Genomic DNA, 18,192 nt, shown 5'->3' on the forward strand with positions numbered 1-18,192 from the left:
GAAAGCCAGGACTCCAGAAAGTTGGAATTTTTCAGCAGTTAGAGACCCCTGACTTAAAGGGACCCTTCAGTCTGAAATAATTCTATGTGCAGGTGCTGCTTGCTGACACAGCTGGAGGTTTGTTACATTGTATCACTGCAGGCGAGACCCATCAGCCGGGACAATAATCAGATATTGGCAGCTGATGTGTGACTCACACGGGACTGTCTACACTGTAACAAATCCTCAGCTGTATAAGCAGGACAGGTGTAAACTTACCAACTGTATCCGGTTTGGTGGATTGAATATGGAGGTATCCCGACTCCAGCATTATAGCGTACCCCGACTTCTCAATGAAAGGGTAGATGCGCTTCACGTCCTCTCTTGTGAAGCCGACCAGCCAGGGCAGATGGCGACCGAGCAGCAGGCACAGAAGCATCTTCAACCCACCCTTAGTTATAATGTACATGTTCAAGTGGAGACCCTTCACCGACCTGAGGAACAGAGACATCAAGTAAGACCCTCAGGGATGTGAATGGAGGAGCCTGAGCCACAGGAGACCCCAGAGCTCAATATCGGAGACACCAGGACCACACAATTCAGAACCACACACCCCAGTACAGGAGACCCCAGAACCACACACCCCAGTACCGGAGACCCCAGAACCATAAGTCCCAGATCAGGAGACCCCAGAGCCACACACCCCAGTACCGGAGACCCCAGAACCACACACCCCAGTACAGGAGACCCCAGAACCACACACCCCAGTACAGGAGACCCCAGAACAGGAGACCTCAGAATCATACACCCCAATACAGGAGACCCCAGAACCATAAGCCCCAGATCAGGAGACCCCAAAGCCACACACCCCAGTACAGGAGACCACAGAACCACACGGCCCAGTACCGGAGACCCCAGAACAGGAGACCCCAGAGCCACACACCCCAGTACAGGAGACCCCAGAACCACACACCCCAGTACCATAAGTCCCAGATCAGGAGACCCCAGAGCCACACACCCCAGTACCGGAGACCCCAGAACCACACACCCCAGTACAGGAGACCCCAGAACCACACACCCCAGTAAAGGAGACCCCAGAACAGGAGACCTCAGAATCATACACCCCAATACAGGAGACCCCAGAACCATAAGCCCCAGATCAGGAGACCCCAAAGCCACACACCCCAGTACAGGAGACCCCAGAACAGGAGACCTCAGAATCATACACCCCAATACAGGAGACCCCAGAACCATAAGCCCCAGATCAGGAGACCCCAAAGCCACACACCCCAGTACAGGAGACCCCAGAACCACACGCCCCAATACAGAAGACCCCAGAACAGGAGACCCCAGAGCCACACACCCCAGTATCGGAGACCCCAGAGCCACACACCCCAGTACAGGAGACCCCAGAGCCACACACCCCAGTACAGGAGACCCCAGAACAGGAGACCTCAGAATCATACACCCCAATACAGGAGACCCCAGAACCATAAGCCCCAGATCAGGAGACCCCAAAGCCACACACCCCAGTACAGGAGACCCCAGAACCACACGCCCCAATACAGGAGACCCCAGAACAGGAGACCCCAGAGCCACACACCCCAGTACAGGAGACCCCAGAACCACACACCCCAGTACAGGAAAACCCAGAACCATAAGTCCCAGATCAGGAGACCTCAGAGCCACACACCCCAGTACAGGAGACCCCAGAACCACACACCCCAGTACAGGAGACCCCAGAACCACACACCCCAGTACAGGAGACCCCAGAACCACACACCCCAGTACAGGAGACCCCAGAACAGGAGACCTCAGAATCATACACCCCAATACAGGAGACCCCAGAACCACACACCCCAGTACAGGAGACCCCAGAACAGGAGACATCAGAATCATACACCCCAAAACAGGAGACCCCAGAACCATAAGCCCCAGATCAGGAGACCCCAAAGCCACACACCCCAGTACAGGAGACCCCAAAACCACACGCCCCAATACAGGAGACCCCAGAACAGGAGACCCCAGAGCCACACACCCCAGTACAGGAGACCCCAGAACCACCACACCCCAGTACCGGAGACCCCAGAGCCACACACCCCAGATCAGGAGACCCCAGAACCACACACCCCAGTACCGGAGACCCCAGAACCACACACCCCAGTACCGGAGACCCCAGAACCACACACCCCAGTACAGGAGACCCCAGAACAGGAGACATCAGAATCATACACCCCAATACAGGAGACCCCAGAACCATAAGCCCCAGATCAGGAGACCCCAAAGCCACACACCCCAGTACAGGAGACCCCAGAACCACACGCCCCAATACAGGAGACCCCAGAACAGGAGACCCCAGAGCCACACACCCCAGTACAGGAGACCCCAGAACCACCACACCCCAGTACCGGAGACCCCAGAGCCACACACCCCAGATCAGGAGACCCCAGAACCACACACCCCAGTACCGGAGACCCCAGAACCAAATATTCCAGCACAGGCTATCCCAGAACAGAAGACAACAGTATAAAAGACCCCAATACAGCATTCCCCAAACAGAAGACTACACAAAGCGAGACCCCACTATAGTCGCCCTATTGACCTTTTTATTTTTTTCTGGACACTTATCAAAAAACGACGGACAGACAAGATTCTTTACAGACACAGGAAATCCACAAAGAAATCGTGATCAGTGATCGGCTGCAGCCTGGAATCCGGACATCGGGCGCCGGCACTGACCGCTACAATGATGAGAGTCTCAGTTTAAAAAAATAAAAAATTATGAACAGTATTTTTACAGACTGTGCTGGAATTCCAGGAGGGTTGTCAACCCTGGACCTCAGCACAGAAGACCCCCGATACAGCAATCCTCAATACAGGAGACCCCGCACTACTGCCATAGTGTAAACTGAGAATATAAGTGAGGCTCTAAACGAATGTGAGGTACCACAACTCCCAGCTACTGACCCCACACAGAGGACAAGTGCAGCCGCCGCCGCTCGCTGCAGGTCACTGCTGGCTACTTACTCGGGTTTCATCTGTGCCAACGCGGTGGTGATCACACTGCCCCAGTCTCCGCCCTGCAGGTAAAACGCACTAAACCCCAGTCTGAGCATCAGCTTATAGAAGACGCGGGCGGCCGCCACAAAGCTAAAACCTGGGGGCGAGAAATCAGAATGCGAGATATCATCTGTAATACTGTCCTGAATGTGCCGCATTCTGCTGGGGCCTGTAGTACATCTGAGAGCAGAAGATTGCCGTGAGTAGCTGAGCACAGGCCGTCTCTAAATCTACACCGTCATCCATGAGTTAACAGGTTTCTTGTGGCATGGAAAGGGTCTAGCGTTCCTCCTGGTCTATTGGCTGTGCTGCTTTTTGGAACCCCTCCATTATATCAGGGGTGGGGAACCTCAGGCCCCAGGGCCATTTACGGCCCTCGATGACCTTTTATCCGGCCCCCGAGCAGATTCTCAGGGACCTCATTCTTGGGCAGGGAGCTGTATTTTGATTGCCACAATCTCATTAATGTCTTCTTGCTCTGTTAGCGCACACGCAGTGTTCACTACTGAACATTGAAGGGCATGCAATGAAAGATTAAGTCATGAAACCAGTGCCAGAGTCAGGATGTACTTTGTGGGCGGAGTTTGTACGGCCCCTGAAGGATGGTATAAATATCCAAATGGCCCTCCGCAGAAAAGAGATTCCCCACCCCTGCATTATATAAACCAGTGTCTGGTTTCCCTCCATGTGAGCAATAGAATCTTCATTCTGTTCCTGGATGTATTGGAGAAAGTGTTCTGGAGAGTCGCTCCTGTCGGGTTGAGATTGTTGCATGCGGTTGGATGTGAATACCTCTACCTTCCTCTCTTGGCGTCTTTCATGTTGTGTTTATTCCTCTTTACTGTGTACCCATTTTCCCTTTGTAGTTTATCCTGTGTGCCTGTTGTTGATTGTGCCTTGTCTATCAAGCCAGTGTTACTCTTTTACTCCTGCCCATTTCCTCCCTGGTGGGAAGGTGAGTGCTACATAGCATTTCATAGGAGAATAGAGCGGTATGAGGCCCAGGCATCTCCACCTTCAGGGGTAACTCTTGGGTTAGGAATAGACTAGGGCCTGTCTAGATTAAAGGACAGTACAGGGTCCCCCGCTTTCACTGATTTTCCTTTGGTCACAGCATTATACCACTCCAGCATTTTTTTTATTTCAGTGCTGTCACTAACGTAAGTTTCTTAACACTAGTGTTATACTCACCAGCCACAATTTTGTTCTGTTACTAGTATTTCTGATGAATCTCCATTAGATCTAGGATCGGGCTGGGGTCCAGGCTCTGTGCAGCCGCTCATGTTCTCCCCCTCAATGTCTGTATGGGGCTTTGTGCAGCTGCTCATGTTCTCTCCTCCATGTCTGTATGGGGCTCTGTGCGGCCGCTCATGTTCTCCCCCCTCCATGTCTGTATGGGGCTCTGTACGGCCGCTCATGTTCCCCCCCCTCCATGTCTGTATGGGGCTCTGTGCAGCTGCTCATGTTCTCCCCTCATGTCTGTATGGGGCTCTGTGCAGCTGCTCATGTTCTCCCCCCTCCATGTCTGTATGGGGCTCTGTGTGGCAGCTCATGTTCCCCCCCCTCCATGTCTGTATGGGGCTCTGTACGGCCGCTCAAGTTCCCCCCCCTCCATGTCTGTATGGGGCTCTGTACGGCCGCTCAAGTTCTCCCCTCTCCATGTCTGTATGGGGCTCTGTGTGGCTGCTCATGTTCTCCCCCCTCCATGTCTGTATGGGGCTCTGTGTGGCAGCTCATGTTCCCCCCCCTCCATGTCTGTATGGGGCTCTGTACGGCCGCTCAAGTTCTCCCCTCTCCATGTCTGTATGGGGCTCTGTGTGGCCGCTCATGTTCTCCCCCCTCCATGTCTGTATGGGGCTCTGTGCAGCTGCTCATGTTCTCCCCTCATGTCTGTATGGGGCTCTGTGCAGCTGCTCATGTTCTCCCCCCTCCATGTCTGTATGGGGCTCTGTGTGGCAGCTCATGTTCTCCCCTCATGTCTGTATAGGGCTCTGTACGGCCGCTCAAGTTCTCCCCTCTCCATGTCTGTATGGGGCTCTGTGTGGCTGCTCATGTTCCCCCCCCTCCATGTCTGTATGGGGCTCTGTGTGGCCGCTCATGTTCTCCCCCCTCCATGTCTGTATAGGGCTCTGTACGGCCGCTCATGTTCTCCCCTCATGTCTGTATGGGGCTCTGTGCAGCTGCTCAAGTTCTCCCCTCTCCATGTCTGTATGGGGCACTGTGTGGCCGCTCATGTTCCCCCCCTCCATGTCTGTATGGGGCTCTGTGTGGCCGCTCATGTTCTCCCCCCTCCATGTCTGTATGGGGCTCTGTGTGGCAGCTCATGTTCTCCCCTCATGTCTGTATGGGGCTCTGTGCAGCTGCTCATGTTCTCCCCCCTCCATGTCTGTATAGGGCTCTATGTGGCCGCTCATGTTCTCCCCTCCATGCCTGTATGGGGCTCTATGCGGTTGCTTTATTATCAGAAAGAGAAACCATCCATCTCCCATAGCAACCAATCACAGTGTGGCTTACATTTCAAAAATGGCTCTGATAAAATTAAATCTGTGCTGTGATTGGTTGCTAAGGGCAACAAAGGCTGTGGAGGACACAGGGAGGATGTGTGTAATACAGACACAGTAGAAGGATCAATGGTCACTGGTGCTACTCCGCCCTGTGGCAGGTAAGGGCGTGGCCACTGCTGCTACTCCGCCCCCTTGCAAGAGAGGGCGTGGTCACTGGTGCTACTCCGCCCCTTTCCCCTCCTCCACTTACCTTTCTTGTGTGGAGCTTCAGAAAATCCATACCCTGGGATGGACGGGCAGATGACCTCAAATGTGAGACTGGGGTCCAGTCCGTGTTTCCCGGGGTCTGTCAGCAGAGGGAGGATACGGTAGAATTCATAAAAGGACCCGGGCCAGCCATGGACCATGAGCAGGGGGATGGCCTTCTGTCCCGGCTTAAGGTTTGAGGGCTTCACATGGACAAAATGGACGTCCAGACCTAAAAGAACCAAAGAAGAGAGTTAGTCCTGTATTCTGGGAAGCTGCACAGTCATTACGAGGGACAGTCGGGCAAACTCTTATTGAGGACCCCTATAGTCACCTGGGACCTGAATGCTCCACTCCAGAGTTTTGATTTTTTTCAGTACTGGAGTGGAGCTTCTAATCTGATGTCCCTGACCATAGTCTTCCTCTTACCTGACACCATCTTCTATCAGCGCCGCTTCGGTCCTATGGCGCCATGTTGTGCCCCCCACTTCCAACTCACCAGAAGTCAGAGGTAACCATCACAAGCTTTCAATGTAAGTCTATGAGATCCAAAGCGAGGCCAGTGCGACGCCAGAACGAGGCCAGAGCTAGGCTAGAGTGAGCCCAGAGCGAGGCCAGAGTGAGGTCAGTGTGAGGCCAGTGAGATGGCAATGTGAGGCCAGTGCGAGGCTAGAGTGAGCCCAGAGCGAGGCCAGAGTGAGGTCAGTGTGAGGCCAGTGAGATGGCAATGTGAGGCCAGTGCGAGGCTAGAGTGAGCCCAGAGCGAGGCCAGAGTGAGGTCAGTGTGAGGCCAGTGAGATGGCAATGTGAGGCCAGTGCGAGGCTAGAGTGAGCCCAGAGCGAGGCCAGAGTGAGGTCAGTGTGAGGCCAGTGAGATGGCAATGTAAGGCCAGTAAGAGTCCACTGTGAGGCCAGAGCAAGGCCAGTGCGAGGCTAGAGTGAGCCCAGAGCGAGGCAAGAGTGAGGTCAGTGTGAGGCAAGAGCGACTCCAGAACGAGGCCAGAGCTAGGCCAGTGAGATGGCAATGTGAGGCCAGTAAGAGTCCACTGCGAGGCCAGAGCAAGGCCAGTGCGAGGCTAGAGTGAGGCCAGAATGAGGTCAGAGCTAGGCCAGTGCGAGGCCAGAGCGATGCCACTACGAGGCCAGAATGATGCCAGTGCGAGGACAGTACGAGGCCACATCGAGGCCAGTGAGATGGCTGTATGAGGCCAGAGAAATGCCACTGTGAGGCCAGAGCAAGGCCAGGATGAGGCCAGTGCGAGGCTCCCATAGACTTGCATTGAGAAGTGTCCTCCAGCTCGTCCAGTAAACACTGGAGCGATCAGACAGGTCGCAAACTGCTGGAGACGACCGAAGTCGATAGAAGGAGAGGATGGCAGCAGGTGAGTGTAGCAGCCTCCAGTCAGGGACCTCAGATTAGAGGCTCCACGTGTGGAGCTTTATTATGTAATAATGGAGGATATAAAGAGACGGGCGTCATATAAGGTACGGCGTGATCTAACATACCGCTCACTGTAGTGTCATACTGCCTAATATTGGAAGGGCAGGTGCAGAAGACTCTGGTCTCCATGAGAGGAAAATGGTCGTCAGACTCAGCAGAGTGATCAGAGACGATCTTCTTGGATGAGGAGAATTCAAAAAAGTTTTCTCCATTCAGTCCATGAAAATTGCTCTGCCCTCTATCAGCCGGTGTTTTCTACGGATCCTCAGGTATGAATAAGATGGTGCCATTCAATCATTGGAAGCAAAGTGAGCAATTCTCCCCCCGACCACTCGGTCTGAAGAAAAACAATCAAACCTGTGCACAGCCCCATAGAATAACTCTGACCGAAAATACAGTCACCTGCTCAAACCCCAACAAACACCGGGAGCGAGAAATGGAGGATGAAGGAGAAGGCACTGATCTGAAAATAATAGAAAAGTGAGAACAAGATCACACCCTCGGGATCCTCCAGTCCGGAGTCTGAGCCTCGTGCAGAAATCCCGGAACCTCCGGCCTCGGCTGCTGTCACTGAGGTCATTAATGGTCGTCTGAGGAAGGAAATCATCATGAACTGTTGCCGGAAGCTCCTGTGTGTTCACCGACCAATGATGTCCCCCATGGAGACAAGCCTGGAGATGCTGCCGGCAGCTCATGTGTGTTCACCGACCAATGACGTCCCCCATGGAGACAAGCCTGGAGATGCTGCCGGCAGCTCATGTGCGTTCACCGACCAATGACGTCCCCCATGGAGACAAGTCTGGAGATGCTGCCGGCAGCTCATGTGCGTTCACCGACCAATGACGTCCCCCATGGAGACAAATCTGGAGATGCTGCCTGCAGCTCATGTGCGTTCACCGACCAATGACGTCCCCCATGGAGACAAGTCTGGAGATGCTGCCGGCAGCTCATGTGCGTTCACCGACCAATGACGTCCCCCATGGAGACAAATCTGGAGATGCTGCCTGCAGCTCATGTGCGTTCACCGACCAATGACGTCCCCCATGGAGACAAGTCTGGAGATGCTGCCGGCAGCTCATGTGCGTTCACCGACCAATGACGTCCCCCATGGAGACAAGTCTGGAGATGCTGCCGGCAGCTCATGTGCGTTCACCGACCAATGACGTCCCCCATGGAGACAAGTCTGGAGATGCTGCCGGCAGCTCATGTGCGTTCACCGACCAATGACGTCCCCCATGGAGACAAATCTGGAGATGCTGCCGGCAGCTCATGTGCGTTCACCGACCAATGACGTCCCCCATGGAGACAAGTCTGGAGATGCTGCCGGCAGCTCATGTGCGTTCACCGACCAATGACGTCCCCCATGGAGACAAGTCTGGAGATGCTGCCGGCAGCTCATGTGCGTTCACCGACCAATGACGTCCCCCATGGAAACAAGTCTGGAGATGCTGCCGGCAGCTCATGTGCGTTCACCGACCAATGACGTCCCCCATGGAGACAAGTCTGGAGATGCTGCCGGCAGCTCATGTGCGTTCACCGACCAATGACGTCCCCCATGGAGACAAGCCTGGAGATGCTGCCGGCAGCTCATGTGCGTTCACCGACCAATGACGTCCCCCATGGAGACAAGTCTGGAGATGCTGCCGGCAGCTCATGTGCGTTCACCGACCAATGACGTCCCCCATGGAGACAAGTCTGGAGATGCTGCCGGCAGCTCATGTGCGTTCACCGACCAATGACGTCCCCCCCCATGGAGACAAGTCTGTAGATGCTGCCGGCAGCTCCTGTGCGTTCACCGACCAAAGGCTGGACAGACAGCTGTCGGAGATGGTTTTGTGACTCCTGCATTGAGCAGGGGTTGGACACAACAACCCCGGAGGTCCCAATGACCATGGAGAACCCTTCCAACTCTAACATTCTGGGATTCTATGACGCTGTAGCCACGGAAGTTGGGTTTAGGCCACGCATGTGGCTGACAGTAGTGCGAGGAACAGAGGAAAATGTACCCTGGGGTTGTTGTATTGGAAAAATGATACCTGCAACACTGGAGAGATGGCCGTCCCGCTGGTTCCAGCACCAATCAATGTAAGGCCGACCTATTAGTGACTGCAAATTAAGTTTTGAGGAGTCTGCCTAACAGATATTATGCCACCCACCATAAGCCCAGGAGTAGGACCGGTGTGATATTCCCTCATAAAGCCACTTCATGGAGTCCCCACGTGGTCTCCAGAACAATCTCCAACTATCAATGCATCCAAAACAAAAGCCGGATTCATTGCTGAAGCCAAACATCTGGCTAAAAGTTCAAAGTGATGTAGATACCTCCTGATGACCAAGCCACAGGTTCCTCAGATGACCATTAATGACCTCAGCGATTTCAGCCGATCCTGGAGGTGTTGGGATTTCTGCACAAGGCTCAGGCTGCAGATGAGGTGATGATGTCTCCATTTCTCCACCATTTCCAGATCAGTGACGTCTCTGTCCTGTGATCGCCACCATCCACCACTTCTCCTTGGTGCTGTAGTCTCAGCGTTGAGGAGTATGATCACATAGGGTAATGTAATAATATATGGAGTCATCTCATCTGTGGTCCGCAGAGGACTAACCCTCGATCTTGGTCTTGTAGTGCGGGTATTTGTTGATGATCTCCACTTGCTTGCCCCAACTGAACGTGTTCCTCCAGTAGGAAACGACAAACTGCAGCTCGGTTCCTTTAAAGCCGTAATGAAACTGGGCGTCCTCCAGTGGGAACACATAGCGGCTCTGATCCAGGCGGTGATGGAGATCCTGGAGGCCACACGAGAGGAAGATCACTGATTTGTGTGAGAGAAGGGCGGGAGTGGGGCATAAAGCAGGGGTGGGAGATAATAGCAGGGGTGGGGCATAAGAGCAATTCAGATGTGGAAACTAATGAAATCCCGCCTTCCTTCCTCCTGCTCGCTCAGCTGAGGGACTTGTTACAATGTAGCAGACTTTCAGCAGCACAATCCTCTCCCTTGTCCTCTACAATGTATCAGTCTGGAGTCCTGGATCTCACAGAGAATTATCAGACTGGATACATTGTAACAAACCTCCAGCTGTGAGCAGTGATGTGGTAAATGAACACTATAGAGTGACCCTTAATACCCCAGCGCCACTCCAGCTCCCCCGTACCTTAATATCCTCTTCAGACGCCTCAATACGGAAGGGTCTCACACTGGTGTCCTCATTCTTCTGGGGTCTCACCCCTGCCCCCCACCACCCATCTCCCATCTCTATGGTGTTCTTTCTTCGCCCACATAACAACCAGCAGAGTACGACACCGCCGACCCCGACAGGAACCAGCGCACTGTGCGGCCAGTGATCATGGAACGCCGCCCTGCGGAGAAAAGAACCGCGTGATGGAGATCTACTCTGCAGATTATTACACCACTGACCTCTCTGCAGAGCATCGCTCCTCCACCTCCTGACAGATACATAGTGATAGATCCTGCAGATTATTACACCACTGACCTGTCTGCAGAGCATCGCTCCTCCACCTCCTGATACATAGTGATATATCCTGCAGATTATTACACCACTGACCTGTCTGCAGAGCATCGCTCCTCCACCTCCTGATACATAGTGATATATCATGCAGATTATTACACCACTGACCTCTCTGCAGAGCATCGCTCCTCCACCTCCTGATACATAGTGATATATCCTGCAGATTATTACACCACTGACCTCTCTGCAGAGCATCGCTCCTCCACCTCCTGATACATAGTGATATATCCTGCAGATTATTACACCACTGACCTCTCTGCAGAGCATCGCTCCTCCACCTCCTGACAGATACATAGTGATATATCCTGCAGATTATTACACCACTGACCTCTCTGCAGAGCATTGCTCCTCCACCTCCTGATACATAGTGATATATCCTGCAGATTATTACACCACTGACCTCGCTGCAGAGCATCGCTCCTCCACCTCCTGACAGATACACAGTGATATATCCTGCAGATTATTACACCACTGACCTCTCTGCAGAGCATCGCTCCTCCACCTCCTGATACATAGTGATATATCCTGCAGATTATTACACCACTGTCCTCTCTGCAGAGCATCGATCCTCCACCTCCTGATACATAGTGATATATCCTGCAGATTATTACACCCCTGACCTCTCTGCAGGGCATCGCTCCTCCACCTCCTGATACATAGTGATATATCCTGCAGATTATTACACCACTGACCCCTCTGCAGAGCATCGCTCCTCCACCTCCTGATACACAGTGATATATCCTGCAGATTATTACACCACTGACCTCTCTGCAGAGCATCACTCCTCCACCTCCTGGCAGATAATCTGCAGGATATATCACTATGTGTATTACACCACTGACCTCTCTACAGAGCATCGCTCCTCCACCTCCTGATACATAGTGATAGATCCTGCAGATTATTACACCCCTGACCTCTCTGCAGAGCATCGCTCCTCCACCTCCTGGCAGATACACATAGTGATATATCCTGCAGATTATTACACCACTGACCTCTCTGCAGAGCATCGCTCCTCCACCTCCTGATACATAGTGATATATCCTGCAGATTATTACACCACTGACCTCTCTGCAGAGCATCGCTCCTCCACCTCCTGATACATAGTGATATATCCTGCAGATTATTACACCACTGACCTCTCTGCAGAGCATCGCTCCTCCACCTCCTGACAGATACATAGTGATATATCCTGCAGATTATTACACCACTGACCTCTCTGCAGAGCATTGCTCCTCCACCTCCTGATACATAGTGATATATCCTGCAGATTATTACACCACTGACCTCTCTGCAGAGCATCGCTCCTCCACCTCCTGACAGATACACAGTGATATATCCTGCAGATTATTACACCACTGACCTCTCTGCAGAGCATCGCTCCTCCACCTCCTGATACATAGTGATATATCCTGCAGATTATTACATCCCTGACCTCTCTGCAGAGCATCGCTCCTCCACCTCCTGACAGATACATAGTGATATATCCTGCAGATTATTACACCACTGACCTCTCTGCAGAGCATTGCTCCTCCACCTCCTGATACATAGTGATATATCCTGCAGATTATTACACCACTGACCTCTCTGCAGAGCATCGCTCCTCCACCTCCTGACAGATACACAGTGATATATCCTGCAGATTATTACACCACTGTCCTCTCTGCAGAGCATCGCTCCTCCACCTCCTGATACATAGTGATATATCCTGCAGATTATTACACCCCTGACCTCTCTGCAGAGCATCGCTCCTCCACCTCCTGGCAGATACACATAGTGATATATCATGCAGATTATTACACCACTGACCTCTCTGCAGAGCATCGCTCCTCCACCTCCTGATACATAGTGATATATCCTGCAGATTATTACACCACTGACCTCTCTGCAGAGCATCGCTCCTCCACCTCCTGATACATAGTGATATATCCTGCAGATTATTACACCACTGACCTCTCTGCAGAGCATCGCTCCTCCACCTCCTGACAGATACATAGTGATTTATCCTGCAGATTATTACACCACTGACCTCTCTGCAGAGCATTGCTCCTCCACCTCCTGATACATAGTGATATATCCTGCAGATTATTACACCACTGACCTCTCTGCAGAGCATCGCTCCTCCACCTCCTGACAGATACACAGTGATATATCCTGCAGATTATTACACCACTGACCTCTCTGCAGAGCATCGCTCCTCCACCTCCTGATACATAGTGATATATCCTGCAGATTATTACACCACTGTCCTCTCTGCAGAGCATCGATCCTCCACCTCCTGATACATAGTGATATATCCTGCAGATTATTACACCCCTGACCTCTCTGCAGGGCATCGCTCCTCCACCTCCTGATACATAGTGATATATCCTGCAGATTATTACACCACTGACCCCTCTGCAGAGCATCGCTCCTCCACCTCCTGATACACAGTGATATATCCTGCAGATTATTACACCACTGACCTCTCTGCAGAGCATCACTCCTCCACCTCCTGGCAGATAATCTGCAGGATATATCACTGTGTATTACACCACTGACCTCTCTACAGAGCATCGCTCCTCCACCTCCTGATACATAGTGATAGATCCTGCAGATTATTACACCCCTGACCTCTCTGCAGAGCATCGCTCCTCCACCTCCTGGCAGATACACATAGTGATATATCCTGCAGATTATTACACCACTGACCTCTCTGCAGAGCATCGCTCCTCCACCTCCTGATACATAGTGATATATCCTGCAGATTATTACACCGCTGTCCTCTCTGCAGAGCATCGCTCCTCCACCTCCTGATACATAGTGATATATCCTGCAGATTATTACACCGCTGTCCTCTCTGCAGAGCATCACTCCTCCACCTCCTGATACATAGTGATATATCCTGCAGATTATTACACCGCTGACCTCTCTGCAGAGCATCGCTCCTCCACCTCCTGATACATAGTGATAGATCCTGCAGATTATTACACCCCTGACCTCTCTGCAGAGCATCGTGCCTCCACCTCCTGACAGACATGTAGTGATAGATCCTGCAGATTATTACACCACTGACCTCTCTGCAGAGCATCGCTCCTCCACCTCCTGGCAGATACACATAGTGATATATCCTGCAGATTATTACACCACTGACCTCTCTGCAGAGCATCGCTCCTCCACCTCCTGATACATAGTGATATATCCTGCAGATTATTACACCGCTGTCCTCTCTGCAGAGCATCGCTCCTCCACCTCCTGATACATAGTGATATATCCTGCAGATTATTACACCGCTGTCCTCTCTGCAGAGCATCACTCCTCCACCTCCTGATACATAGTGATATATCCTGCAGATTATTACACCGCTGACCTCTCTGCAGAGCATCGCTCCTCCACCTCCTGATACATAGTGATAGATCCTGCAGATTATTACACCCCTGACCTCTCTGCAGAGCATCGTGCCTCCACCTCCTGACAGACATGTAGTGATATATCCTGCAGATTATTACACCGCTGTCCTCTCTGCAGAGCATCGCTCCTCCACCTCCTGGCAGATACACATAGTGATATATCCTGCAGATTATTACACCACTGACCTCTCTGCAGAGCATCGCTCCTCCACCTCCTGATACATAGTGATATATCATGCAGATTATTACACCCCTGACCTCTCTGCAGAGCATCGCTCCTCCACCTCCTGATATAGTGATATATCCTGCAGATTATTACACCCCTGACCTCTCTGCAGAGCATCGCTCCTCCACCTCCTGGCAGATACACATAGTGATATATCCTGCAGATTATTACACCCCTGACCTCTCGGCAGAGCATCGCTCCTCCACCTCCTGACAGATACATAGTGATATATCCTGCAGATTATTACACCACTGACCTCTCTGCAGAGCATCGCTCCTCCACCTCCTGACAGATACATAGTGATATATCCTGCAGATTATTACACCCCTGACCTCTCTGCAGAGCATCGCTCCTCCACCTCCTGACAGATACATAGTGATATATCCTGCAGATTATTACACCACTGACCTCTGTACAGAGCATCGCTCCTCCACCTCCTGACAGATACACAGTGATATATCCTGCAGATTATTACACCACTGACCTCTCTGCAGAGCATCGCTCCTCCACCTCCTGACAGATACATAGTGATATATCCTGCAGATTATTACTCCACTGACCTCTCTGCAGAGCATCGCTCCTCCACCTCCTGATACATAGTGATAGATCCTGCAGATTATTACTCCACTGACCTCTCTGCAGAGCATCGCTCCTCCACCTCCTGATACATAGTGATATATCATGCAGATTATTACACCACTGACCTCTCTGCAGAGCATCACTCCTCCACCTCCTGACAGATACACAGTGATATATCCTGCAGATTATTACTCCACTGACCTCTCTGCAGAGCATCGCTCCTCCACCTCCTGATACATAGTGATATATCATGCAGATTATTACACCACTGACCTCTCTGCAGAGCATCGCTCCTCCACCTCCTGATACATAGTGATAGATCCTGCAGATTATTACACCACTGACCTCTCTGCAGAGCATCGCTCCTCCACCTCCTGATACATAGTGATAGATCCTGCAGATTATTACACCCCTGACCTCTCTGCAGAGCATCGCTCCTCCACCTCCTGACAGATACATAGTGATATATCCTGCAGATTATTACACCACTGACCTCTCTGCAGAGCATCGCTCCTCCACCTCCTGACAGATACATAGTGATATATCCTGCAGATTATTACACCCCTGACCTCTCTGCAGAGCATCGCTCCTCCACCTCCTGACAGATACATAGTGATATATCCTGCAGATTATTACACCCCTGACCTCTCTGCAGAGCATCGCTCCTCCACCTCCTGACAGATACACAGTGATATATCCTGCAGATTATTACACCACTGTCCTCTCTGCAGAGCATCGCTCCTCCACCTCCTGATACATAGTGATATATCCTGCAGATTGTTACACCACTGACCTCTCTGCAGAGCATCGCTCCTCCACCTCCTGATACATAGTGATATATCCTGCAGATTATTACACCCCTGACCTCTCTGCAGAGCATCGCTCCTCCACCTCCTGATACATAGTGATATATCCTGCAGATTATTACACCGCTGTCCTCTCTGCAGAGCATCACTCCTCCACCTCCTGATACATAGTGATATATTCTGCAGATTATTACACCGCTGACCTCTGCAGAGCATCGCTCCTTCATCTCCTGACAGACACATAGTGTTAGATCCTGCAGATTATTACACCCCTGACCTCTCTGCAGAGCATCGTGCCTCCACCTCCTGACAGACATGTAGTGATATATCCTGCAGATTATTACACCACTGACCTCTCTGCAGAGCATCGCTCCTCCACCTCCTGACAGATACATAGTGATATATCCTGCAGATTATTACACCACTGACCTCTCTGCAGAGCATCGCTCCTCCACCTCCTGACAGATACATAGTGATATATCCTGCAGATTATTACACCACTGACCTCTCTGCAGAGCATCGCTCCTCCACCTCCTGACAGATACATAGTGATATATCCTGCAGATTATTACACCCCTGACCTCTCTGCAGAGCATCGCTCCTCCACCTCCTGACAGATACATAGTGATATATCCTGCAGATTATTACACCACTGACCTCTCTGCAGAGCATCGCTCCTCCACCTCCTGACAGATACATAGTGATATATCCTGCAGATTATTACACCACTGACCTCTGTACAGAGCATCGCTCCTCCACCTCCTGACAGATACATAGTGATATATCCTGCAGATTATTACACCACTGACCTCTCTGCAGAGCATCGCTCCTCCACCTCCTGACAGATACATAGTGATATATCCTGCAGATTATTACACCCCTGACCTCTCTGCAGAGCATCGCTCCTCCACCTCCTGACAGATACATAGTGATATATCCTGCAGATTATTACACCACTGACCTCTCTGCAGAGCATCGCTCCTCCACCTCCTAATACATAGTGATATATCCTGCAGATTGTTACACCACTGACCTCTCTGCAGAGCATCGCTCCTCCACCTCCTGACAGATACATAGTGATATATCCTGCAGATTATTACACCACTGACCTCTGTACAGAGCATCGCTCCTCCACCTCCTGACAGATACATAGTGATATATCCTGCAGATTATTACACCACTGACCTCTCTGCAGAGCATCGCTCCTCCACCTCCTGACAGATACATAGTGATATATCCTGCAGATTATTACATCCCTGACCTCTCTGCAGAGCATCGCTCCTCCACCTCCTGACAGATACATAGTGATATATCCTGCAGATTATTACACCCCTGACCTCTCTGCAGAGCATCGCTCCTCCACCTCCTAATACATAGTGATATATCCTGCAGATTGTTACACCACTGACCTCTCTGCAGAGCATCGCTCCTCCACCTCCTGACAGATATAGTGATATATCCTGCAGATTATTACACCCCTGACCTCTCTGCAGAGCATCGCTCCTCCACCTCCTGACAGATACATAGTGATATATTCTGCAGATTATTACACCACTGACCTCTCTGCAGAGCATCGCTCCTCCACCTCCTGACAGATACATAGTGATATATCCTGCAGATTATTACACCCCTGACCTCTCTGCAGAGCATCGCTCCTCCACCTCCTGACAGATACACAGTGATATATTCTGCAGATTATTACACCACTGACCTCCTGCAGAGCATCGCTCCTCCACCTCCTGACAGATACATAGTGATATATCCTGCAGATTATTACACCACTGACCTCTCTGCAGAGCATCGCTCCTCCACCTCCTGACAGATACATAGTGATATATCCTGCAGATTATTACACCACTGACCTCTCTGCAGAGCATCGCTCCTCCACCTCCTGACAGATACATAGTGATATATCCTGCAGATTATTACACCACTGACCTCTCTGCAGAGCATCGCTCCTCCACCTCCTGACAGATACATAGTGATATATCCTGCAGATTATTACACCACTGACCTCTCTGCAGAGCATCGCTCCTCCACCTCCTGACAGATACATAGTGATATATCCTGCAGATTATTACACCCCTGACCTCTCTGCAGAGCATCGCTCCTCCACCTCCTGATACATAGTGATATATCCTGCAGATTATTACACCACTGACCTCTCTGCAGAGCATCGCTCCTCCACCTCCTGACAGATACACAGTGATATATCCTGCAGATTATTACACCCCTGACCTCTCTGCAGAGCATCGCTCCTCCACCTCCTGACAGATACACAGTGATATATCCTGCAGATTATTACACCACTGTCCTCTCTGCAGAGCATCGCTCCTCCACCTCCTGACAGATACATAGTGATATATCCTGCAGATTATTACACCACTGACCTCTCTGCAGAGCATCGCTCCTCCACCTCCTGACAGATAGTGATATA

The 18,192-nt window shown here is 51.4% G+C and overlaps 1 protein-coding gene across 1 annotated transcript in view; it reads right to left on the reverse strand.

The window, feature by feature from the left end:
* Positions 1-18,192, reverse strand: part of LOC141060004 (epoxide hydrolase 1-like) — a 54,281-nt gene that overhangs the window by 22,566 nt on the left and 13,523 nt on the right. Inside the window, exons 3-7 of the mRNA XM_073556247.1 lie at positions 10,384-10,588; positions 9,837-10,017; positions 5,794-6,021; positions 3,007-3,136; positions 259-473 (exon numbers count right to left, since the gene is read on the reverse strand). Of these exons, the coding sequence (XP_073412348.1) occupies positions 259-473; positions 3,007-3,136; positions 5,794-6,021; positions 9,837-10,017; positions 10,384-10,588 (959 nt within the window). The remainder of the gene's footprint in view (positions 1-258; positions 474-3,006; positions 3,137-5,793; positions 6,022-9,836; positions 10,018-10,383; positions 10,589-18,192) is intronic.

The sequence above is a fragment of the Dendrobates tinctorius genome, unplaced genomic scaffold (assembly GCF_039654945.1).
Source record: "Dendrobates tinctorius isolate UK_male_01 unplaced genomic scaffold, ASM3965494v1 ptg000232l, whole genome shotgun sequence".
Taxonomy (NCBI): domain Eukaryota; kingdom Metazoa; phylum Chordata; class Amphibia; order Anura; family Dendrobatidae; genus Dendrobates; species Dendrobates tinctorius.